At 44.4% G+C, this 19,024-nt stretch overlaps 1 protein-coding gene and 1 long non-coding RNA gene across 2 annotated transcripts; one reads left to right on the top strand and one right to left on the bottom strand.

Moving 5' to 3' along the window:
- Positions 1-2,889: 2,889 nt before the first annotated feature.
- LOC148914298 (uncharacterized) lies at positions 2,890-5,951 on the bottom strand. The gene is made up of 2 exons (XR_016123104.1): positions 4,654-5,951; positions 2,890-3,182 (listed from the first exon to the last, which is right to left on the bottom strand). It is a non-coding gene; the product is annotated as an uncharacterized LOC148914298 (long non-coding RNA).
- A 6,509-nt stretch (positions 5,952-12,460) lies between these two features.
- On the top strand, positions 12,461-13,860 carry LOC148914297 (uncharacterized). The gene is made up of 3 exons (XM_089043749.1): positions 12,461-12,823; positions 13,054-13,305; positions 13,387-13,860. Exons 1-3 carry the CDS (start codon positions 12,461-12,463, stop codon positions 13,858-13,860), a joined length of 1,089 nt encoding a protein of 362 aa, XP_088899875.1.
- The last annotated feature ends 5,164 nt before the right edge of the window (positions 13,861-19,024 follow it).

Raw genomic sequence — 19,024 nt, 5'->3', positions numbered from 1 at the left:
GGGGGTAGTTCCGATTTTTTCATTTTTTATTGGCGAAAAAATGGCTGCTGTTGGATTGCTGGAAAAAGTGGATCGGACAGCCCTTGCCTCGCCATGTGGAATAGACCCGTTGGGGACACAGCGGCGCATCAATTCACGCGCCAACGTTAAAAAATTTAAACCCCAGTGCTGATGTCGTCGTGACGTCCGCGATGACATCAGCCCAAAACAAGTTTTGGTGCTCGCCAGCCTCCCCAAGGGCCAGCCCAGTTCGCTGGGCCCCACACCTTGCCCTGGCTGATTTTTGTTGCTGGAAACACCATTTTGGGTTTGCCCCTCCTAGCCCTCCCCTTGGGCCCCTTGCTGGAAATGCTCTAAAGGTTGTTGCTTATCTTTAATTATTATTATTTGATTAAATTATGTTGCATTCTACTATAGACTTGAATCGCTAAATTGTGAATATCTCTATTATTATTGTGACATTTGAGACTTATAATTATTCGGAATATGGATTATATATGTTGAGTACCATCCATCAAATACTAGACACTTCCCGTATGTGGCGGTGGAATTTCCGGCGTGTGAGGCACTTCCTATACGTGGCGTTGGATTTTCCAGTGTATGAGAAGAATATGTGACTATCTGGTCTCACACGTGGCGTTGGAATTTCCGGCATGTGAGACACTTCCCATACGTGACGTTGGATTTTCCGACGTATGGGAAGAATATATGACTATCTAATCTCACACGTGGCGTTGTAATTTTCGGCGTGTGAGACACTTCACATTCGTGGAGTTGGATTTTCTGGTGTATGAGAAAAATATATGACTATCTGGTCTTACATGTGGCGTTGGAATTTCCAGCGTTTGAGACATTATGATTATGTTATTTGCTCATCACACGTGGCGTTGGATTATCCGGCGTGTTATAGAGTAACATGGAGAAGAAAAAGGGATTATTTTACTATATCGGAGAAAGATTATTGTATAAAATGAAGTGTGTTGGGATTTAAATAAAAAAAGGGGAAGATATCTCTTGAAATAATTTACTTGTACTACTGAAATGGTTGTATATCATTTGGTGCATGATTATGTATGTGAAGAACTACGTGTGGCTTGATCCCTTAGTAAGGGTACGTAGGTAGCCTGGGGTCCCACCCAAGTACAGCCGCTGACTATATTTTATTTATGTTGTTTTATTGAGATTGGGCTGAGGCCTTAAACTACTTGCGATTGTGTTCGGAGGTTAAAACCTTGTATGTTAGATATTTGGGAAGTTAGATGATGTAAATTGCATTTGGCATTCATAATTATGTTTGAGTTTATTATATGTCTTGTTTAAGGTATTATTTGACTTAAGAGCTTTGTTGGTAGTTTTGTTTCGGATTACTTGAACGCCGGAGGCCGATTATTTTATTGCTTGAAATTATCTTGTGCATGCTGTCAGTTGGTGATATTAAATGTGTTTTAAGCAGGTTGAAATTTTTGGGATTATTCAATTTACAGGAGAGACTCTGCCAAAATTGTAGTTGAAAGTCTTGGTCATTAGTAAGTGGGCCTGACATCGGTGATGTTGGAATTTCCACAGGATTCGTCTCGGGTTCAGAGGAATTCAGGGCGGGTCCTGTCATTGAATCCCTATATTGAGCATAATAGTGAATCTCCCATCATTTAACTTTATAAACGAGAGCGATCAGAAGAGTCACGTGCTACTATGCTAGACGCATGCATATGGCTTGCTATATCTTGGCAGTTTGCACCATTGCAATAAAAAGACAATACCCCCGCAATTCAATTTCTTATTTTGTTTGTTATACCTGGAATATAATTTGAAAAAATTAAATTGCAAGGAAGTTCCTATTATATGACAAAAGTGGCACTTCCAAATGCCAATTGTTCCACACTTGATTCTGCTACAGTTGATGGAATGCTTGTTTGAGTTGCCCCACTATGTATGTACATCACAACTTCCCCCAAATAACGTGTTAAAAACGCTATAACAGGTTACGATAGCATTATACAAAACACCACAAAACTATAACAATTAACTACTATAAATTTTTTTCTTCGTTTATATATTGGTTTAATTTTTTGTCGGAATGTTTATATATTGGCTTGTAATGATATTTTGGGTGATTTTGTTTATTTTTTATGTTAATATTATTGTATTTGTTTTTAGGTGCAATGCATTTTGTGGCTTATCAATGAATTTGTTTTTCTGCATATTATTGGTTCAAAATGCAATATTTTGGTTTTTGCATATTATTTATTTATTTTTAAATTGACAATCAATATTTTTATGGGAGATTCACTATTATACCTATTTTAGGAGTCCAAATTATAAAAAGGGAGCTTCACTAATATACCCAAAATAAGGGCTGAAATTATAAAAAAACCCCACATGAAAAACACTTTATAAACACACCCAAAACCCATTTATTAAATAACAAATTAGTGTTGAAGTTCCAATAAATTACACCACTGCCACTATCAAACCCAACAGAAAAAAAAAAAAAAAAAAACTCAAAAAGCACCCAAAATAACCCCAGCCCAATTTTATAAAAAAAAAAGCCCAAAACATGGAATTCACTTTATAAACATACCCAAAAAACATTTACTACATAACAAATAAGTGTTGATCTTCCTATATATTGCATCTCTGCCATTGATTAACTTAAAACAAGCTTAATACAAAAGACAAAAAAAAAAACCCAAAACAAGCCCAACAAGCCTAGCCCATATTTTTTTTAAAAATCCAAATTAAAAAAAAAAATCATAAAAACCAAGGGCATGTCTCCACAACCCTTCTTTACCAAACCTCCGCAAACCATTTTATAAAAGTACATTGTTAATATCATTTCATAGATGTACATTGTTAATACCATGTCATAAACCATTTTATAGAAGTACATTGTTAATACTATTTCATAGAAATACATTGTTAATACCATGTCATAGATGTACATTGTTAATATCATGTCATAGATGTATATCGTTAATATCATGTAATAGAAGTACATTGTTAATACAATTTCATAGAAAACATTGTTAATACTATTTCATAGAAAACATTGTTAATACTATTTCATACAAAAAAAAACTCAAAAAGAAAACCCAGTAAGACATCCGATATCTTGTGCAGAAACCACCTCCAATTGTCCATAGTTTCACCAGAAACGATCGCAAATGCAAAAGGAAATACCTCTACAAGAAAAAGAAAAAAATACATTGTTAATACTATGTCATAGAAGTACACTGTTAATACTATGTCATAGAACTATCTTTTTAGTTAAAATCACATTCTGCATATCATAAACTTCAAGTGCACAGCTATATATAGAGCAAAATATAGAGCATGTTTTTTTACTAAAAAATTTCTTTATATTATAGAAAATTAGTAAAATACCCATATTATGTCATAGAAGTACACTGTTAATACTATGTTATAGAATTATCTTCCTAGTAAAAATTACATTCTACATATCATAAAATTCAAGTGCACAGCTATATATAGAGCAAAATATGGAGCATGCTTTGTTACTGAAAAATCTGTTAATATTACAGAAAATTAGTAAAATACCCATATTATATCATAGAAGTACACTGTTAATACTATGTCATAGAACTATATTCCTAGTAAAAATCACATTCTGTATATCATAAATTTCAAATGCACAGCTATATATAGAGCAAAATATGGAGCATGCTTTGTTACTGAAAAATCTGTTACTATTATAGAAAATTAGTAAAATACTCATATTATGTCATCGAAGTACATTGTTAATACTATGTCATAGAAATTAACTCAGTTGCAGAATATGAACAGTTCATACCACTTACTGGAAGTTAACAACTACATCATTTCCTTTGCATAATATGTATGATAAAAGTGTACAATTGCAAAAACCCCATGTTCGTAAACCAGCTACCTCATTATAGCACAACTTCATAGCTTTTGAAAGTAAGCTTTAGAGACTGTTTTCTACTAATTGAAAGTGTTACCTTCATTACTTCTAGACTAATGTTGTTCATGCACCAGTGGAAATTGACACATGCTAAAGAGCTCAATTGAAAATTTATTGCATTAACAGATCCAAGATAGGACCCAAAGACCTTGACCACATGAAATGTCAATCTAAATTTTTTGAGCTGCTCTTGACTAAAAGTAAACATAAATTAAACAAGCCTGTAGCTTCTTAAGGCAAAGAAGCAGAGAACTAAAAGAATCAAATGTATTTAGTATGGTTCAGGGCAGATGACAATTAGTTTTTCTTTTTTTCTATTTTGAAAAAGCCCATCTTTCACAGCAATGTAGCTGTAAAGTAAGTCTACAATGAAAATTGCAGTCAACTCACAAAACAACCTTGGAAGAGTTGTAAATCCTTGATATTAAAAAAAAAAAATTAATTCAACTAAGCTAAAAACCTAATCTGACTCCAGCTCTCTAGTATTAGCGAAACTTCATCTCATTCGGTTTGCTGCCCCTAAACGCTGAAAGAGAGAAGAATGACCTTATTGCTAAAACACACAAAAATAGTACACAGTATTGGAATCTTATATAAGAGAATTAGAATTGGTGCATCAAAATTCTAGTATACAACTGCAGAAAAGAATTTACAGTAAGAAACAATAGAAAAACAATAATGCATGTATATATTCTAGTCATGTGTGAAACCTTTAGTCACAGGTGCGTCGTGGCTCTCTTGCAACTTGTGTGAACAACTCTGGCCATCAAATTTGCTAATATTTGATTTGAGTTGTATGCACAAACCCACAATGGTTAGAGCATGAGACTTCGCTAGGAATATGAAAGAATATAACTACAGCGTCAACCCCCATTTAAGTGCATGAGTTATTCAGGGGAGGCAAACAATGGACATCCAAACAACTATTCTACTTTTCTCTAAATACCACCTGCATTTTTCTACAATCTACTTCAAAAACAAATTAAAGCAAAGATTGGCTAGGAAAATATTAAAGGAGAAAAAGAAACAAAAGGAGGATGGAATTAAGCAATGAAAAGAGGAAACTCAGAAATTCCAAGTACTATAACCCAACCCTCCAGCACGAATATACTCAGATTCAACTAAAAAAGGATACCTTAATTAATATGAAAACCGAATCCAATACCACAGATTTTTAACCACAGCTCAAACCAAAACACAAGATCAAATTCACAACCAAACCGAATCTGAAATCATTCCAAATTATAAACAAACAAAAAATTAAAATCACAATTCAAAACTCAAATGAATATCAATACAAATTACCTAAGTGGCCAAAATCGAATCGTCATCGAGATGCTATCCCCACCGCTTTCACGATGACTGCCACCTTAGTAGCCAAAGCCGCCATATCCTCCGCGGCTGTAACCTCCGTTACCCCTACCACCACCGCCGATTCTACGAGATTGGGCCTCATTGAAGGTGATGTTACGACCGTCGAGGTTCTGGCCGTTTATGCCATCGATCGCGTCCCTCATGGTCTTCTCGTTGTTGAAGGTGACGAAGCCGGAGCCCCTGAACATCTCGGTCTCACGGTCGTTGATGATCTTCGATTCGATGACCAAACCAAACGGAGAAAAGGCCTCCGCAACGCATCATTGTTGGTGGAGGAAAGAGTCGGCCTCATGGATCAGGACCCGAGTCCACCTCCTGAGTTGTAAAATGACCTTGCCTGTGACTGAGATGCAAGAGATTGAGCTATGAGATATGGAAATAGCTGCAAGATCTGTGAGAAAGCAAGTGAGAGATCCAAAAAGCAATGAAAATTGGAGATGCGGCTCCGATGGTGAGGTTAGTTAAATCGGCCGCTCGTCGATTTCTCACAGACCAGCTCCAAGATTTTGAAGGAGCAATTGTCGATTATCTTAATTGAGCCTCGGAGCTGGGTTTATTTTGGGCAAAGGGCAAAACAATAATCCAACATTGCTATTAAATTTAAAAAATCGACAGCTGTCGATTTTTGGGTTTATTTTGGGTGTGTTTTTATACTTTAAATTGTATAGGGTATATTTATAGTTTCATATCTAGGAATGGGTATTTCACTAATTTTCTATTATAAAAATACCCTACATGAAATAGATTTTAGAAACACACCCAAAACCCATTTATAACATAACAAAGAGACTTTGAACTTTCTATAAATTACAAAATTGCCATTGATTTCTTAAAACAAGCCCAACCCCAAAACTTCATTAAAAAAACCAAAATACTCAATAGGTTATCAAACTAATTTAATAATCAAAATTAAATTTAATAGGGTTAGCTATCATTTTTTGGATTTTTTTTTGGGTTTGTTTATAGAAATTAAATGAGGTATGGTTTATCTATGTCACTAGTGCTAAGAATGGGTATATAACTAAAAGGAAAGGATCTAGTGAGAACACTTATATGAGAACATTACATGAGAAAACCGTTGGATCTAATCTAACGGCCGTGTGAAAAGCAATTGTAAGTGAAAGTGTTGTATTAGAACGAGGCCTTCTTCTCTTTCCTCCCTCCAAAACAGCTGTTCGCTTTGTTCAATTAGGAGGCCAATTTTTTTATCAGCTTTGATTAAGGAAGAACACTAACACTGAAGAGAGAGTGCCCCTGTTATTCCTTATTCACTTTGAGGAAGAACATATAAACGATACCCTCATTTTTCTGGCTTTCTCCTTCAAGCGAAACAAAGCAATCTTGGATTTTTATATTTTCATCTTTTTGGTTTGGTATTTCTGGTCAGAACATTTGTCAATCCTTGAGCAACGTCGAAACTGGTGTTGGATTGGAAATTGGCGATCGTACCGTTGTGGTTATGTTCTCTTGGTTTTGAAATCCTTGAGCACGGTCGAAACAGAGGTTGATAAAGATGAAATTTTTTTGGGGTTGACGTCCAGATCTAAAAGGGCTACATTTTCGTATTTGTTGAAATTTTGAAGTTGGAAATCACTTACGAGGTAAGTGATATATTATATTTTGTCAATTTTAGTTTTGGGCATCAACATGAGTTACGTTAGTTTGTATGTAGGTTTTTAATGTTTCACCAGATAGTCATTTTCATGTTAGTTAATACATATATTTTAAAACTCTTTGAAAACATGTGCCAATGTTGGTATGATGGTGGTGATGTGATATTCAGGGTTAAATTGCAAGAATTGTGAAATGGAGTGTGAAGGACAGGTGATACTAGAAGTAAGTTCAGACTTCAAACCAAAATTGGGACTTGCATTTGATTGCTGTGAGGATGTGTTCAATTTCTATAATATGTATGCCGCGAAAGCCGAATTCGGCATTTGGTGTTCTACAACAAGAACGTGCAAATTGACAAGAGAGGTAACAAGGAAAAAATATTTATGTTGTAAACAAGGGTATTCGTTGACAAGCACTGTTAGTCGTAAGAGAAGACATCAAGGTTGTACTTGAACTGGTTGCAAGATTAAACCTATTAGGTAGTAAAAGACAAGAATAAGTACATTGTTGTACGATTCAATGAGGTACACAACCATGACATGACCACAGTTGATAAAGTTCATCTATTGAGATCTCACTTTAACTTAACAGAGTCTACAAAGGTATGAGCAAAGTTAATATCCATGTACATAAACAGATAAGCCTTCTTGAAGTGCAAGTTGGGGGATTGGAAAATGTTGGGTTTGTTAAGAGAGAGGTATATAATTGTGCAAGGGATATGCGGGAGAGGTGATTGGGGATGATGCAGAGCTGCTAAAGGAGCATTTTTGGATGAACAAGAAAAGAATGAATCATTTTCTTTCAAGATGGAGGTAGATTCAGAAGGAAGGATTTGTAATGTTTTCTGGGCAGATGCAAGGTCAAGACGAGCCTATAGGTTTTTTTGGGGATGTGTGGTATTTGATACGACGTTCAACACGAACTGCTATGAGATGGTCTTTGATCCTTTGTCAGGCGTTAATAACCATCGGCATACATTGTTGTTTGGTTGTGCATTCCTAACTAGTGAAACCACGGATTCATTTGTATGGTTGTTCGAGGAATTCATTATCAAGCAGGAGCAGTTCAAGATTGTGCATTCTTCTAAATGCCTCTGCCTTGAAGGCTACCTCATTTGATGCAGCAGCTGAATTTGTTGAGGAAGAGTTAATTGATATCCAAGAGAAGTAACCAAGTCGACGTCGTCTTGAACAATTTCCATCAAAGTCTTCAACATGGCACCGCTTTTGGTTACTTGTACTAAATATTGCCTCGCTAGGAAGGATGAGCATGAGGCCCTTAATAGTTTCTGTTCCCTGCTTCAAATCAGAACATCTGGTAAGTAACAAGTTCACAAGCATTGCACAAATATAAAAGTGAGCAAGTTTCTTACAGTTAATTTTCTCAAAACATCAGAGGCATCTTTATGCCACACTCTACTACGCTTTCCAGGGTCCTCGGGTGATTCTTCACGAATAATTGCCCTTCCCATGTCTCTAAGTAATTGATGCATGATCAACTTGTTGTCTATATCAATTTCCACTAGACATCTATCAACTAGATTTTGAATTCCAATCCTTTTGTAAAAATTTAAGTTGTCTAGTACTGTAATTGTATAACCCATCTTCTTTTCTATGAAGAAACAGACAATATGAAGGAATAAATTCCTGTCATGATCATGTTTTAGAGAATCAAAGCTTATTCTAAGAATCTTTTGAATCTTGTCATCAGGAATCACGTGCAACTTCTGTAATGCACTTTGCCATAGATCTACGCTTTTTCCAAGTAGAGAAGATCCCAAAACTTGGAGAGCTAGTGGAAGGCCTTCACAGTGTTGTACTACATGTTTACACCATAATCAATCGAGCATATCCCGTCTCAAAACAACTAGCACCAAGGCAGACACGCCTTCTCTCCTGCCGAAGGAAGACACTCTTCCGAGGTGCCAAGCACCTGCCGAAACTCCCGATTGCCAAAGCTCACTGTTAAACCTAATTCTCATGACACGTGTCACCACCGCGGCGACTTGCACAGAGTCCCACATCGGAAATCTACACCAACCTCCCACTTTCACTTCCCTATAAGAAGGGAACAGTACCTAGTAAGAGGGGTAACCACTTTTCTGCCTTTTACTATTACTCGCAAAGTTACCCTTCTTGGCGACTTAGACATCGGAGAGCCTTCCGGCACCACACGGTGCGGAGCTTGACGATCGCTTCCCTATTTTTGTCTTCTGCAGGCTAGCCCTTATTGAAGGCCGGACCCTTTCCCTGCTGAAGGCAAATCCCTTTTCTCTAAGTTGACCCTCTCCAAAAAGAGCATCAGCTTTGGCGCCGTCTGTGGGAAACGATACTTGAATCCCATTTTTTCTCTAAGACACTGGCTCCTTCTCCTATCCGCCCGTCGCCTCTTCTTCACTCCACACTCGGCTATGCCTCGAGGATAGCCGGGACTCAAGCACCATATCCCCATGGGGTACCTCCCGAGGAAGACCTTCGGATGCCAATCTGCAGAATCGAAAGCCTCCGCGCCGATGTCACGTGGATGTCGAGAAATATGACCATCTTCATGCTAAGAACGCCGAGCTCGAGCATGACTACCGACACCAAGCGTAGAATCGGGAGATGAATCGACCCAAGGCTCCTAACGCAGCCCTACCAGTACTGAGCGCATACAGCCAAACCAGCCGAGCACTCCCACCACAATGTCCCAACCCCCTAGGCCCAAGCAAGGGTAAGGGCCCCCTCTATCCGGAAACGACCAAGTCGCGACTTCTCCGCATCTCCCCACCAAGGAACCGGCCTCATGAACCAACAAAGGTCTATAGGGATTGCAGGGACCGGATCCTGGACCGTCAAACGGAACCCCCTCTTATCTCTGTTAATCTCCAAGACCCAAAGATGAAACACTGGGCCCTCCGCCAAAGCCTACCCAACTACCTCTTGGAGAAGGTATAGGGGACTCGGAGAATTGGGGACAGAATTACTCAGAAGACTACGAGTCTTATCACACCTGAGGCGTTCAAGAATTCTACCCGGCCCATGGCCACCCACACACTGACCTCCAGATCGAGATTCTCCTCATACCGACCCGGCAATGAGGCTTCTCTTCGAGAAAGTCCGGCGTCTGGAGAGCGAACATCAGCGCAACCACCAACCTCTCTGGGCAAAGCCACGACTGGGCCCTTTACCGAACGCATCCTTAATTACCACTAGGAGAAGGACATCCAGCCACTCCGACGCCTTCTACAGCACGGAGGATCCTCTCACCCACATACATTCTTTCCAGCCGCCTGGGTGCAAGGGCCTCACCGACGAAGGCATGTGTCTCTTCTTCCTTCCACTCTGGCGCGCCTGAATTGGTTTTATAGGCTGAACCTCGCACCATCAACACATTTGATGCAGGCCTTCCTGGACCATTTCATGATCCAAACCGATCGCCTCTACTCCGGACGACCTATACATGCTTAGACGGGGTGAAGACGAACCCCTTCAGAGTACGCAGCCAGTTCAGCCATGAATACTCCGCTGCCAGATCATCGATGATCGTGCCGCCTTGGTGCTTTCAAGAGTGGCCTCCGAGAGTCTAACTTCCGGTACTGGTCCATAGCAACCCTTGGAACACATACGCCGGTGATGAAGCGCAGCTCATGCCAAGGCCGAGTACTTCAACTCCAAGCGTAGCCCAGCCATCCCGGCACATAATCCTTTTGTCGATCCTCCACCGCGGTACCCATCCCACTCCACCCCAACATTCTGCCCCTGCACTAAGCACCTGTGATGCCCAGCACCCCAAGAGGAAGGATAGCTACCAGCATACCTTCAACAATAACAAGCGGGGCAAACATGGGAACCACCACCACTCTAGTGGAAGCACTCCCATTTTCACCCAAACCCAGGTTCGAGGTCTTCACCACCCTCAACACTACCTATGAGAATGTCCTAGTACACGAGACACCTATCATACCTCAGCCTCCACCCCGGAGACCAGGCAACAAGCCTATGCCTAACACAGGTGTCTTCTGTCGCTTTCATCAGTTCGGTGGCCATGATACCGAATCTTGTGTTGCCTTGCGCAACATCATTGAGGAACTTATTCGCGAGGGGAAGCTGGATAAATACGTGCACAACCTCCCACCTAACCCTCACCAACGGCAGATCAACATGATCTCAACCATTAGTGGTGGCCCAACCATGGCTGGCACCTCCAACAACTCCATCAAACATTATGTCCGCTTTACCTATGCGCACAGTGTCTTCAAAGACTAAGCGGGGGACGCTTGCCAAGACACAAAAACAGGTGGGACTCCATTACCTTCTGCGAGGAGGAGGAGCGCGGCGTTATCCTCCCTCATGATGACCCAATCATTATCCGCGCCGACATATCTAACTTTGACGTTGGGCGCATATTGGTAGACACCGCAGCTCAGTCAGTGTGATGTTTGCTCGATGCCTTCAATGAGCTCCGTGTCCCGTCTCATTTGCTTGACCGAAGCGTCACACCCCTGGTGAGCTTTTCGGGTGATGTGGTACAGCCTATCGGGAGCATTCATCTCCTATCTCTATTGGAGCAGCACCCCAGAGGAAGACGGTCACCACTCCCTTCCTTATCATTGACTGCCCTACACCTACAACGTTATCCTGGGACGCCCGCCATGGCCCGGATGAAGGTTTTCATTTCCACACATATGTTATCATGTTGAAATTTCCTACCCCATGGCACGGGCACCGTGCGCGGTGATCAACTTGGCGCCCGGTTGCTATGCTTCGGCAAGAAAGTCTACTAATCGCCAACATAGGGTGAGGCCTTAGCGGTAACCCAGGCCCTAGCCCCACCTCGAGCGGGCACCGAGCGCCCAGAGGACCCTGGAGGAATCGCCACCCAACAGGCCGAACTGTGGAGGACCTCGATTGGTCACTCTCCATGAGAATATCCCGGATCGGCAGTGTCCGGATCGGCACCTCCCTCTCACAAGAGCTTCGCTCTGATCTTATGTGCCTTCCTCCGCCTCAACTCTGAAGTCTTTGCTTGGTCTTACAACGATATGCCGGGCATATCACCTGACGTCATCTCCCATAGGCTAAGCATTAATCCTGCCGTCCGACCCGTTCGCGAAGCGTCGTGCTTATGACCCGAGAGCGGTATGAGGCCATGAAGGCGGAGGTGGATAAGCTGAGCACCATTGGATTCATCAAGGAGGTGGATTATCCCACCTGGCTAGCCAATGTGGTAATGGTACGTAAACCAAGGAAGGGTTGGCGCATGTGCGTAGACTACACAAATCTCAACCGGGCCTTCCCAAAGGATAGTTTTCCCCTACCCCGCATTGACCAGCTAGTTGACGCCACACCGGCCACGCCCTTCTCAGCTTCATGGATGCTTACTCAGGGTACAACCAGATCTTCATGCATCCTGAGGACCAAGCTCATACATCCTTCATCACCGACCGTGGCCTTTACTGCTACAAAGTAATGCCATTCGGCCTCAAGAACGCCGGGGCTACATATCGTCTCGGTGAGCGGCATCTTCGCTCCACTCATTGGTAACACCATGGAGGTTTATGTTGATGACATGCTGGTCAAGAGTCGCACTGCTGACCAGCACATCCCCAACCTCTCTGCCACGTTCACCATTTTGAAGCAGTATAGGATGCGGCTCAACCCCACCAAGTGTGCATTTGGGGTGGCCTCCGGCAAATTCCTTGGCTTCATGATCAGCCAAAGAGGTATTGAGGCCAACCCAGAGAAGATCCAGGCTATCTTGGACATGACGATACCCAAGACGGTCAAGGACATTCAGAGCCTTACCGGGCGTGTTGCAGCCCGACCAGATTTATCTCTAAGGCCAGCGATCGTTGCGCCCCATTCTTCAAGGCACTTAAGGGTAGCAGCGCAGATCACCTGGACGCCGAATGTGACCAGGCATTGGCGAGCTCAAGGCATACATGAGCCGAGCCCCTTTATTGTCAACCCCAAGGGACGTCCTCACCATCTACCTCTTTGTCTCGGCAGTTAGCTCGGTGCTCATTCGACCACATGAAGGTGCCTGAGCATCCGGTGCACTATGTGAGTAAAGGATTGCAAGATGCAGAGATTCGATACCCAGACATTGAGAAACTTGCTTTCGCCCGTGGTTTCGGCTAGACGCCTCCGACCATACTTTCAGCTCACACCATCCATGTCCTAACCAACCAACCACTCAGGCAAGTGTTGCAGAAGCCAGAGACTTCTGGGAGGTTAGTCAAGTGGGCCATTGAACTTGGTGAGTTTGATATCCACTACAAACCCCGCCAAGCTGCAAAGGGCCAAGCCGTGGCTGATTTCATATCCGAATTCACCGAACCCCATACTCCGCCGCCTTCGATTGCAATCACGCCTACTCCTACCTCGAACCAGGTCCACGTCGCCAGCAATGGCTCCCTAGACTTAACTCAGCCCTTGTAGACCTTGTATGTGGATGGCTCTTCCAATGCCCAGGGATGTGGAGCTGGCCTCGTTCTCATATCCCCAGACAAGGTTGCCCTTGAGTACGCCCTCCGCTTCAAATTCCACGCCTCCAACAATGAGGCCGAATACGAAGCACTCTTAGCCGGCCTTCGCCTAGCCAAGGAGATGGGCGCCAAGCAAATCCAAATATTCAGCGACTCGCAGCTTGTTGTCCACCAAGTCAACCAGGATTTCACGGCCAAGGACATCTCCATGACAGCCTACCTCCAACATACCCGCCACCTGCTTACAACTTTCAATGCTTATCTCATAGGCCAGGTGCCACGCTCTGAGAACAACCATGCTGATGCATTAGCAAGGCTAGCCTCGGCGATGGAGCAGGGCATAGGTCGAAACATCCACATCGAGTTCTTGGACCAGCCTAGTACACGGGCATCACTCATTTGTGTCATCGATCAAAGCCCTACATGGATGGACCCTATCACTCAGTTCTTGCAGAACTAGACACTACCTGCTGATCCTGCTGAAGCGCGGCGTGTTCGCTATCGTTCCGCCCGATACTTAATCATCAATGGTGCCCTATACAAGCGCGGCGTCAGCCTCCCTTACCTTCGGTGCCCGACCCGAGGAAGGTACCTATGTCCTCGCGGGAGATTCATGAGGGTATCTGTGGAAACCACTCAGCGCTCGCTCCCTGGCACACAAGATCATTCGGGGTTACTTTTGGCCATCGCTTCACACTGCGATGCGGACCTTCACCCGAAGTGCGATAAGTGTCGGCGATTTGCCAACATCCCACAACTTCCAGCTAAGCCATTGACAGCCATGGTCAGTCCTTGGCCATTCGCCCAATGGGGACTTGACCTCATTGGACCTATGCCCGAGGGTAAGGGCCAAGTTAAGTATGCATTGTAGCTGTGGACTACTTCACCAAGTGGGCTGAAGCTGAGGCCTTAGCCACCATCACTGCAGCCCGCATCGAAACTTTTGTTTGGCAAAACATCGTCTGTCGCTTTGGCATCCCCAACACCATCGTCACAGACAATGGCCGGCAATTTGACAACGCCAAGTTCAAGCAATTTTGTTCTAACCTCAAGATAAAGCTTTGCTTTGCCTCCCCAGCCCATCCTCAATCTAATGGCCAGGTGGAAGCTGTGAACAAGATCATCAAGAAAACTCTAAAAACTAAGCTTGACAAAGCTAAGGGTTGCTGGCCGGAGCTACTCCCAGAGGTTCTCTGGTCTTATCGCACCACCTTCCGGACCTCAACAGGAGAAACACCTTTCTCTCTCTCCTTTGGTACCGAAGCAGTGGCACCAGTGGAGATTGGCCAGCCCACATACCGCACCTCCACTTATGAGGCCGAGGCCAATGACGAGCAGCTAGCCCTGAACCTCGACTTCATTGACGAGCTCGTGACCAATCCAACATGCGCAATGTCGCGTACAAACAGCGCATCGCTAAGTACTACGACTCCCGAGTCAAAGCCCGTGCTTTCAAACTTGGGGACTGGGTCATGCGCAAGGTTTCCTTGGCCACCAAGAATCCCACTGAAGGTACCTTGGGCCCAACATGGGAAGGTCCTTATGAGGTTACCAAAGTCTGCCGCCCCGGCACTTATCAGCTTCGTGACACCAAGGGCAAGACCTTGCCTCATCCTTGGAATGCTGATCACCTCAAGTACTACTATAAGTAAACATACCTAGACTCTAGGCTATTATGTTTTCTTATACTTTGGTCTCGAGCCTTGACTCAACCAACTCTTGTACTTTTTGCCTTCCGGCACATATTTAATGAACGCCCGACCCTGGCTCATTTTCATCAATCACATGGTTCCCATTTTGCCAAGCACAATTGATATCAAATGACAACAAGTCTCATATCATAGCACATCAAAATAACCTTGCCCCAGGCAAGGCAAAATGTTCATACATAACCAAAATAAACATCAAGTGTTTAAACTAAAAAGCTAGAATACATAAAGAAGGCAACGCCTTCAGGACTCAGTCGATGGAGCATTCGTAATGGCTGGCTCGCTCTGGAACGGCATCGGTGGTACGACTAGATGAGGGAGGCTCGCCACTCGTGTCAAAGTTAATCTCCCTGAAGGGTTGAACATCGCCACCCTCTCCTCCCAACCCACCTGCATCGCCACCATCCGATCCATGTTGTAGCTCCTCGGCTCATCCGAACCCCGAAACAACTCGATCGCTTCGACCCGGGCAGCAGCTACCTCCTCGGCCCTCGACCGCTTCAGCTCTTCCACCTCCTTGGCCATCGCCGCTTTCTGCAGCACCAGGGTGTTCTCCTCTTGGATGGCCTCCTGCGCCTCCGCTATCTTATCCTTGGCCATCTCATTGCGCCTCTTCAACCTCTGGATCTCCTTATCCGCCTTAGCCATATTCACGTACATCTCGCCGTAAGCCTGCAACACAAAGCATGATCAGTTAAAGGCAAATTCGAATTATATGAACAACGTCTTAAGGCAAGCCAACTTACATATGCCCGGTCAGGAGCGTCTTCTGGGCCCGATCTGCATAGGAGGTAGCCGGGGTCCTCGCCAGAACCTCAGGTCACTCTTCACGCCTTCCGGAAGACGCGTTCACCAAGGGAACCTCCTGCCGATGCATGGCTAGGTTCACCTCCTTCTTCTGCCGACGCAGCCCAGAGAAGTCCACCTTCTCTACCCCATCGGCGTAAACATCAACCATACCAAAGGGAGCTTGGCGGTGCTGCGGGTCAAGGGAGGAAGCCTCGCCCTGTCCCCATCACGCCCGGTGAGCTTCCTTGAGCGCTCTCTTCTTTCCCAGACATCGAGACTAGGCCCTCATCATCTCTGGGACGCCTCCCAGCAGCCTGTTGGGCACCTCCCTTCTCTGCCTTCTTGGCCCGAGACTCCCTCAGCCGCATCTCGGGATCATCCAGATCCATGGCCACCTTCGTGCTCCCCCTTATGATCCCTGCCACTACACATCAAAAGCTAAGTCAGTTTCAACTACAAAATGAATCATAAGACAAACAACAACAGTGACCCAGGTACTTACTCCCTTGCAAGAGTCCGGACTCGTGAGGTTCTTCTCGGGTGACTAAGTTTCTACGCCACGCTGGGTCTCGACAACAGTGACCTCACTCTCTCAACCTCGTCTTCTCGCTCCTTGGAGATCGGTCCCCACTTCACCGAGCCTGCACCACAGTTCAGATATCAACTTAGCCATTTATGCTTGCACAAGCAAAACAATAAAACATAAATAAAGACCCAAGCATCAAAACACTACAACACAACTAGTCTTAAAGGATGGGGCTAAGGACTTATCGACTGGAAGTGGGTTGGAATGTGTCTGGAGACGGTCTTCCCTGGAGGACACTCCCAATCACCATAGGCCAAGCACCATCTGTTCCGCCAAGATTTCTGCGTACTCGGCTTATGCCCAATAAAATAACCTCTCTCCTTTGCCTTACGGCAATTGGCTTGTACCCAGCCAAAGGTTCCCTGTTGCTTGGAGATCGAATACAAGTACATAAACTGCTCAAATGTTGGCTCCCCCAACCCAACCAACCACCAAGCAATGTAAACTCCATGCAGAAGTAGCCAAAAATTGGGATTGTATTGCCCCGGCGCATACCCCAACTTGGCCAGCATCATCTGTACCCAAGGATGAAATGGTAGTCCGAGACCATGCTGGTACATATCGGTGAATATCATCACTGAACCCTCCGGAGGATATCTCACTACATCCGCAGCACTAGGTAACCTCAGGCCCACATAGGATGGCACACTATAATCTGTCCGAAGCTCAACCAACTTGGCTTCGGTGAGTGTATTCCGATTCCCCAACGGAACACCAACCAGATGTCCACCCTCCGGCTGAAACCATGGCTATACCCACAGACTCTGATGGTGATGTCTGATTGCTCGAGCCCACCTCCGGTGTATGTGCCAAGGCTAGAACCCGATCAACACTGGCTTCTAACACTTTATACTTCTTCTGCATCCTCCTATATGCCTCTGACCCAGACTCTACTGATGGCCCAGCCATCTCACCCTCATGAACTCCCATCCTAGCTTCTATAAGCCCTTCTACAAAACTCTCTGTCTGGGAACTCTCCTCTTCAGAACAAACATACTCACTGGCCTCTTCACTCTCAGACATCTACAACATGCAGAAACAGGAAAAAGGAACTAATGCACATGCAAAGAGGATCCGAGCACAAAAACACAAAATTGGACGGCCTCTACATGCTTTTTGATCTAGATGCATACATTCAACATGTTCATACTCATGCTCAAGGTTTTCATCATACTCTTCAACATGTTCATACCAAAGGTGGAATTTCATTTCGAAAATTCAGGGGAAACGAGATCTAACCTTGTTTGCACCACCACGGAAATTTGGAAATCTCCTTGGCCCTAGCACCACCACCAAAATCTCACTGGAAATCTTTTTCTCCTTCTCACTTTCTGACAATCTTTCTCCAAAAAAATCTCCAAGTATGATGCCTACGTCACTCCAAGTTCCTATTTATAAGGCCCTAGGGTTACAAGAGAAACCCTAGCACCCTTTCACCTTCCCTCCAAAATCCTTGTACCTACATAGCATTTGCAATTTCAAATTAGTCAAAAAAAAAAAAAAAACAAACAAACAAAAAACGAAGGAGGAAGTTGAAGGGACCTTGCCGAACGGCAAAGCCCATGGAAATGCAACGTGGGTGGCCTCACAATTCAATTTTGCCCAGCCTCAAATCACCAAGCCTTGCCGAAGGCGTAGCTCATATTGCCTAGCCAAGCACTAGAGGCCCGGCTCTGCCCTTCGAAAACTCCCAAGTACCTTGCCGAACAGCAACCGCCGTGGAGACCTTTGCCAAGAGCTCGTCTCGAAGACCAGGCTCCTTCCTCTCACCTCAGCCCTTGTCCAGACTTCGGCAGGAGATCGTGCCAAGTGGTGTGCACGGACCGTTCGAGAAGGCCCGGACGACCCAAGGTCTTCACGATCCAGCTCCTTTTGCCCAACACCCGATCTCGGCTTCGTCGAGCCCACAGCTACCTCTTAGCCCAGCCTCAAATTCACAAACAACCTGCGAGAAGGAGGAAGTTCAAAATGGCCTTAGCTCAGCCTTGCCGAAGGAAGAGGAAGCTCCAATCCCCTACACCAGACTTAGCTACAAAAACAAGTCCCAACCATTGCTTGCCGAACGGCAAGAGCCGTTAAACACCTATTTATATACCCCCTCTAAAAACACCAAGCCCTAGCCCTTCTATCCCAGCCTTGGCCTCCTTACCGAAGGTACAAAGTCCCAGCTACAATATCACAGGGCCTAGCCACATATGACCCAGCTCATGCCAAGTACTGGTCCCTTTTGATTTCACCTTGCCGAAGCAAGCATTGTGGGATTGTTTTTATACTCCCCTCAGTACCCTAGCAACTTACTTGGTCAAGAAAGACTTGCCGAAGCCCCAGTCATTTTTAAGCTAAACTTACGGCCCGGCTATAACACCCCACCACACTAATGCTGGAATAGAACCGGGCCCCATGCCATATTTTTCTTTTTCCTCCTTAAAACACCCTTGCCAAAACTCATCGGGCCCAAACCCATGAGGAATTGCCAAAACCAATCCAGAGCCCAGCTCTTGCATACTGATTGGCCCAGGACACCACATGTACGGGGCTCA

This window comes from Prunus mume, unplaced genomic scaffold (genome assembly GCF_029339155.1).
Source record: "Prunus mume cultivar Tortuosa unplaced genomic scaffold, ASM2933915v1 scaffold22, whole genome shotgun sequence".
In the NCBI taxonomy this organism is placed as follows: Eukaryota; Viridiplantae; Streptophyta; class Magnoliopsida; order Rosales; family Rosaceae; genus Prunus; species Prunus mume.
This window is presented reverse-complemented; position numbering and strand designations above follow the sequence as displayed.

What these genes read in the sequence shown, in the direction of transcription:
- LOC148914297 (XM_089043749.1), top strand. Translation starts at nt 12,461, where the DNA reads ATGGAGGTTTATGTTGATGACATGCTGGTCAAGAGTCGCACTGCTGAC. An exon ending in AGATCACCTGGACGCCGAAT is followed by an intron (nt 12,824 to 13,053) that starts GTGACCAGGCAT and finishes GGTTTCGGCTAG; the next exon opens with ACGCCTCCGACCATACTTTC. An exon ending in CTACTCCTACCTCGAACCAG is followed by an intron (nt 13,306 to 13,386) that starts GTCCACGTCGCC and finishes TCCAATGCCCAG; the next exon opens with GGATGTGGAGCTGGCCTCGT.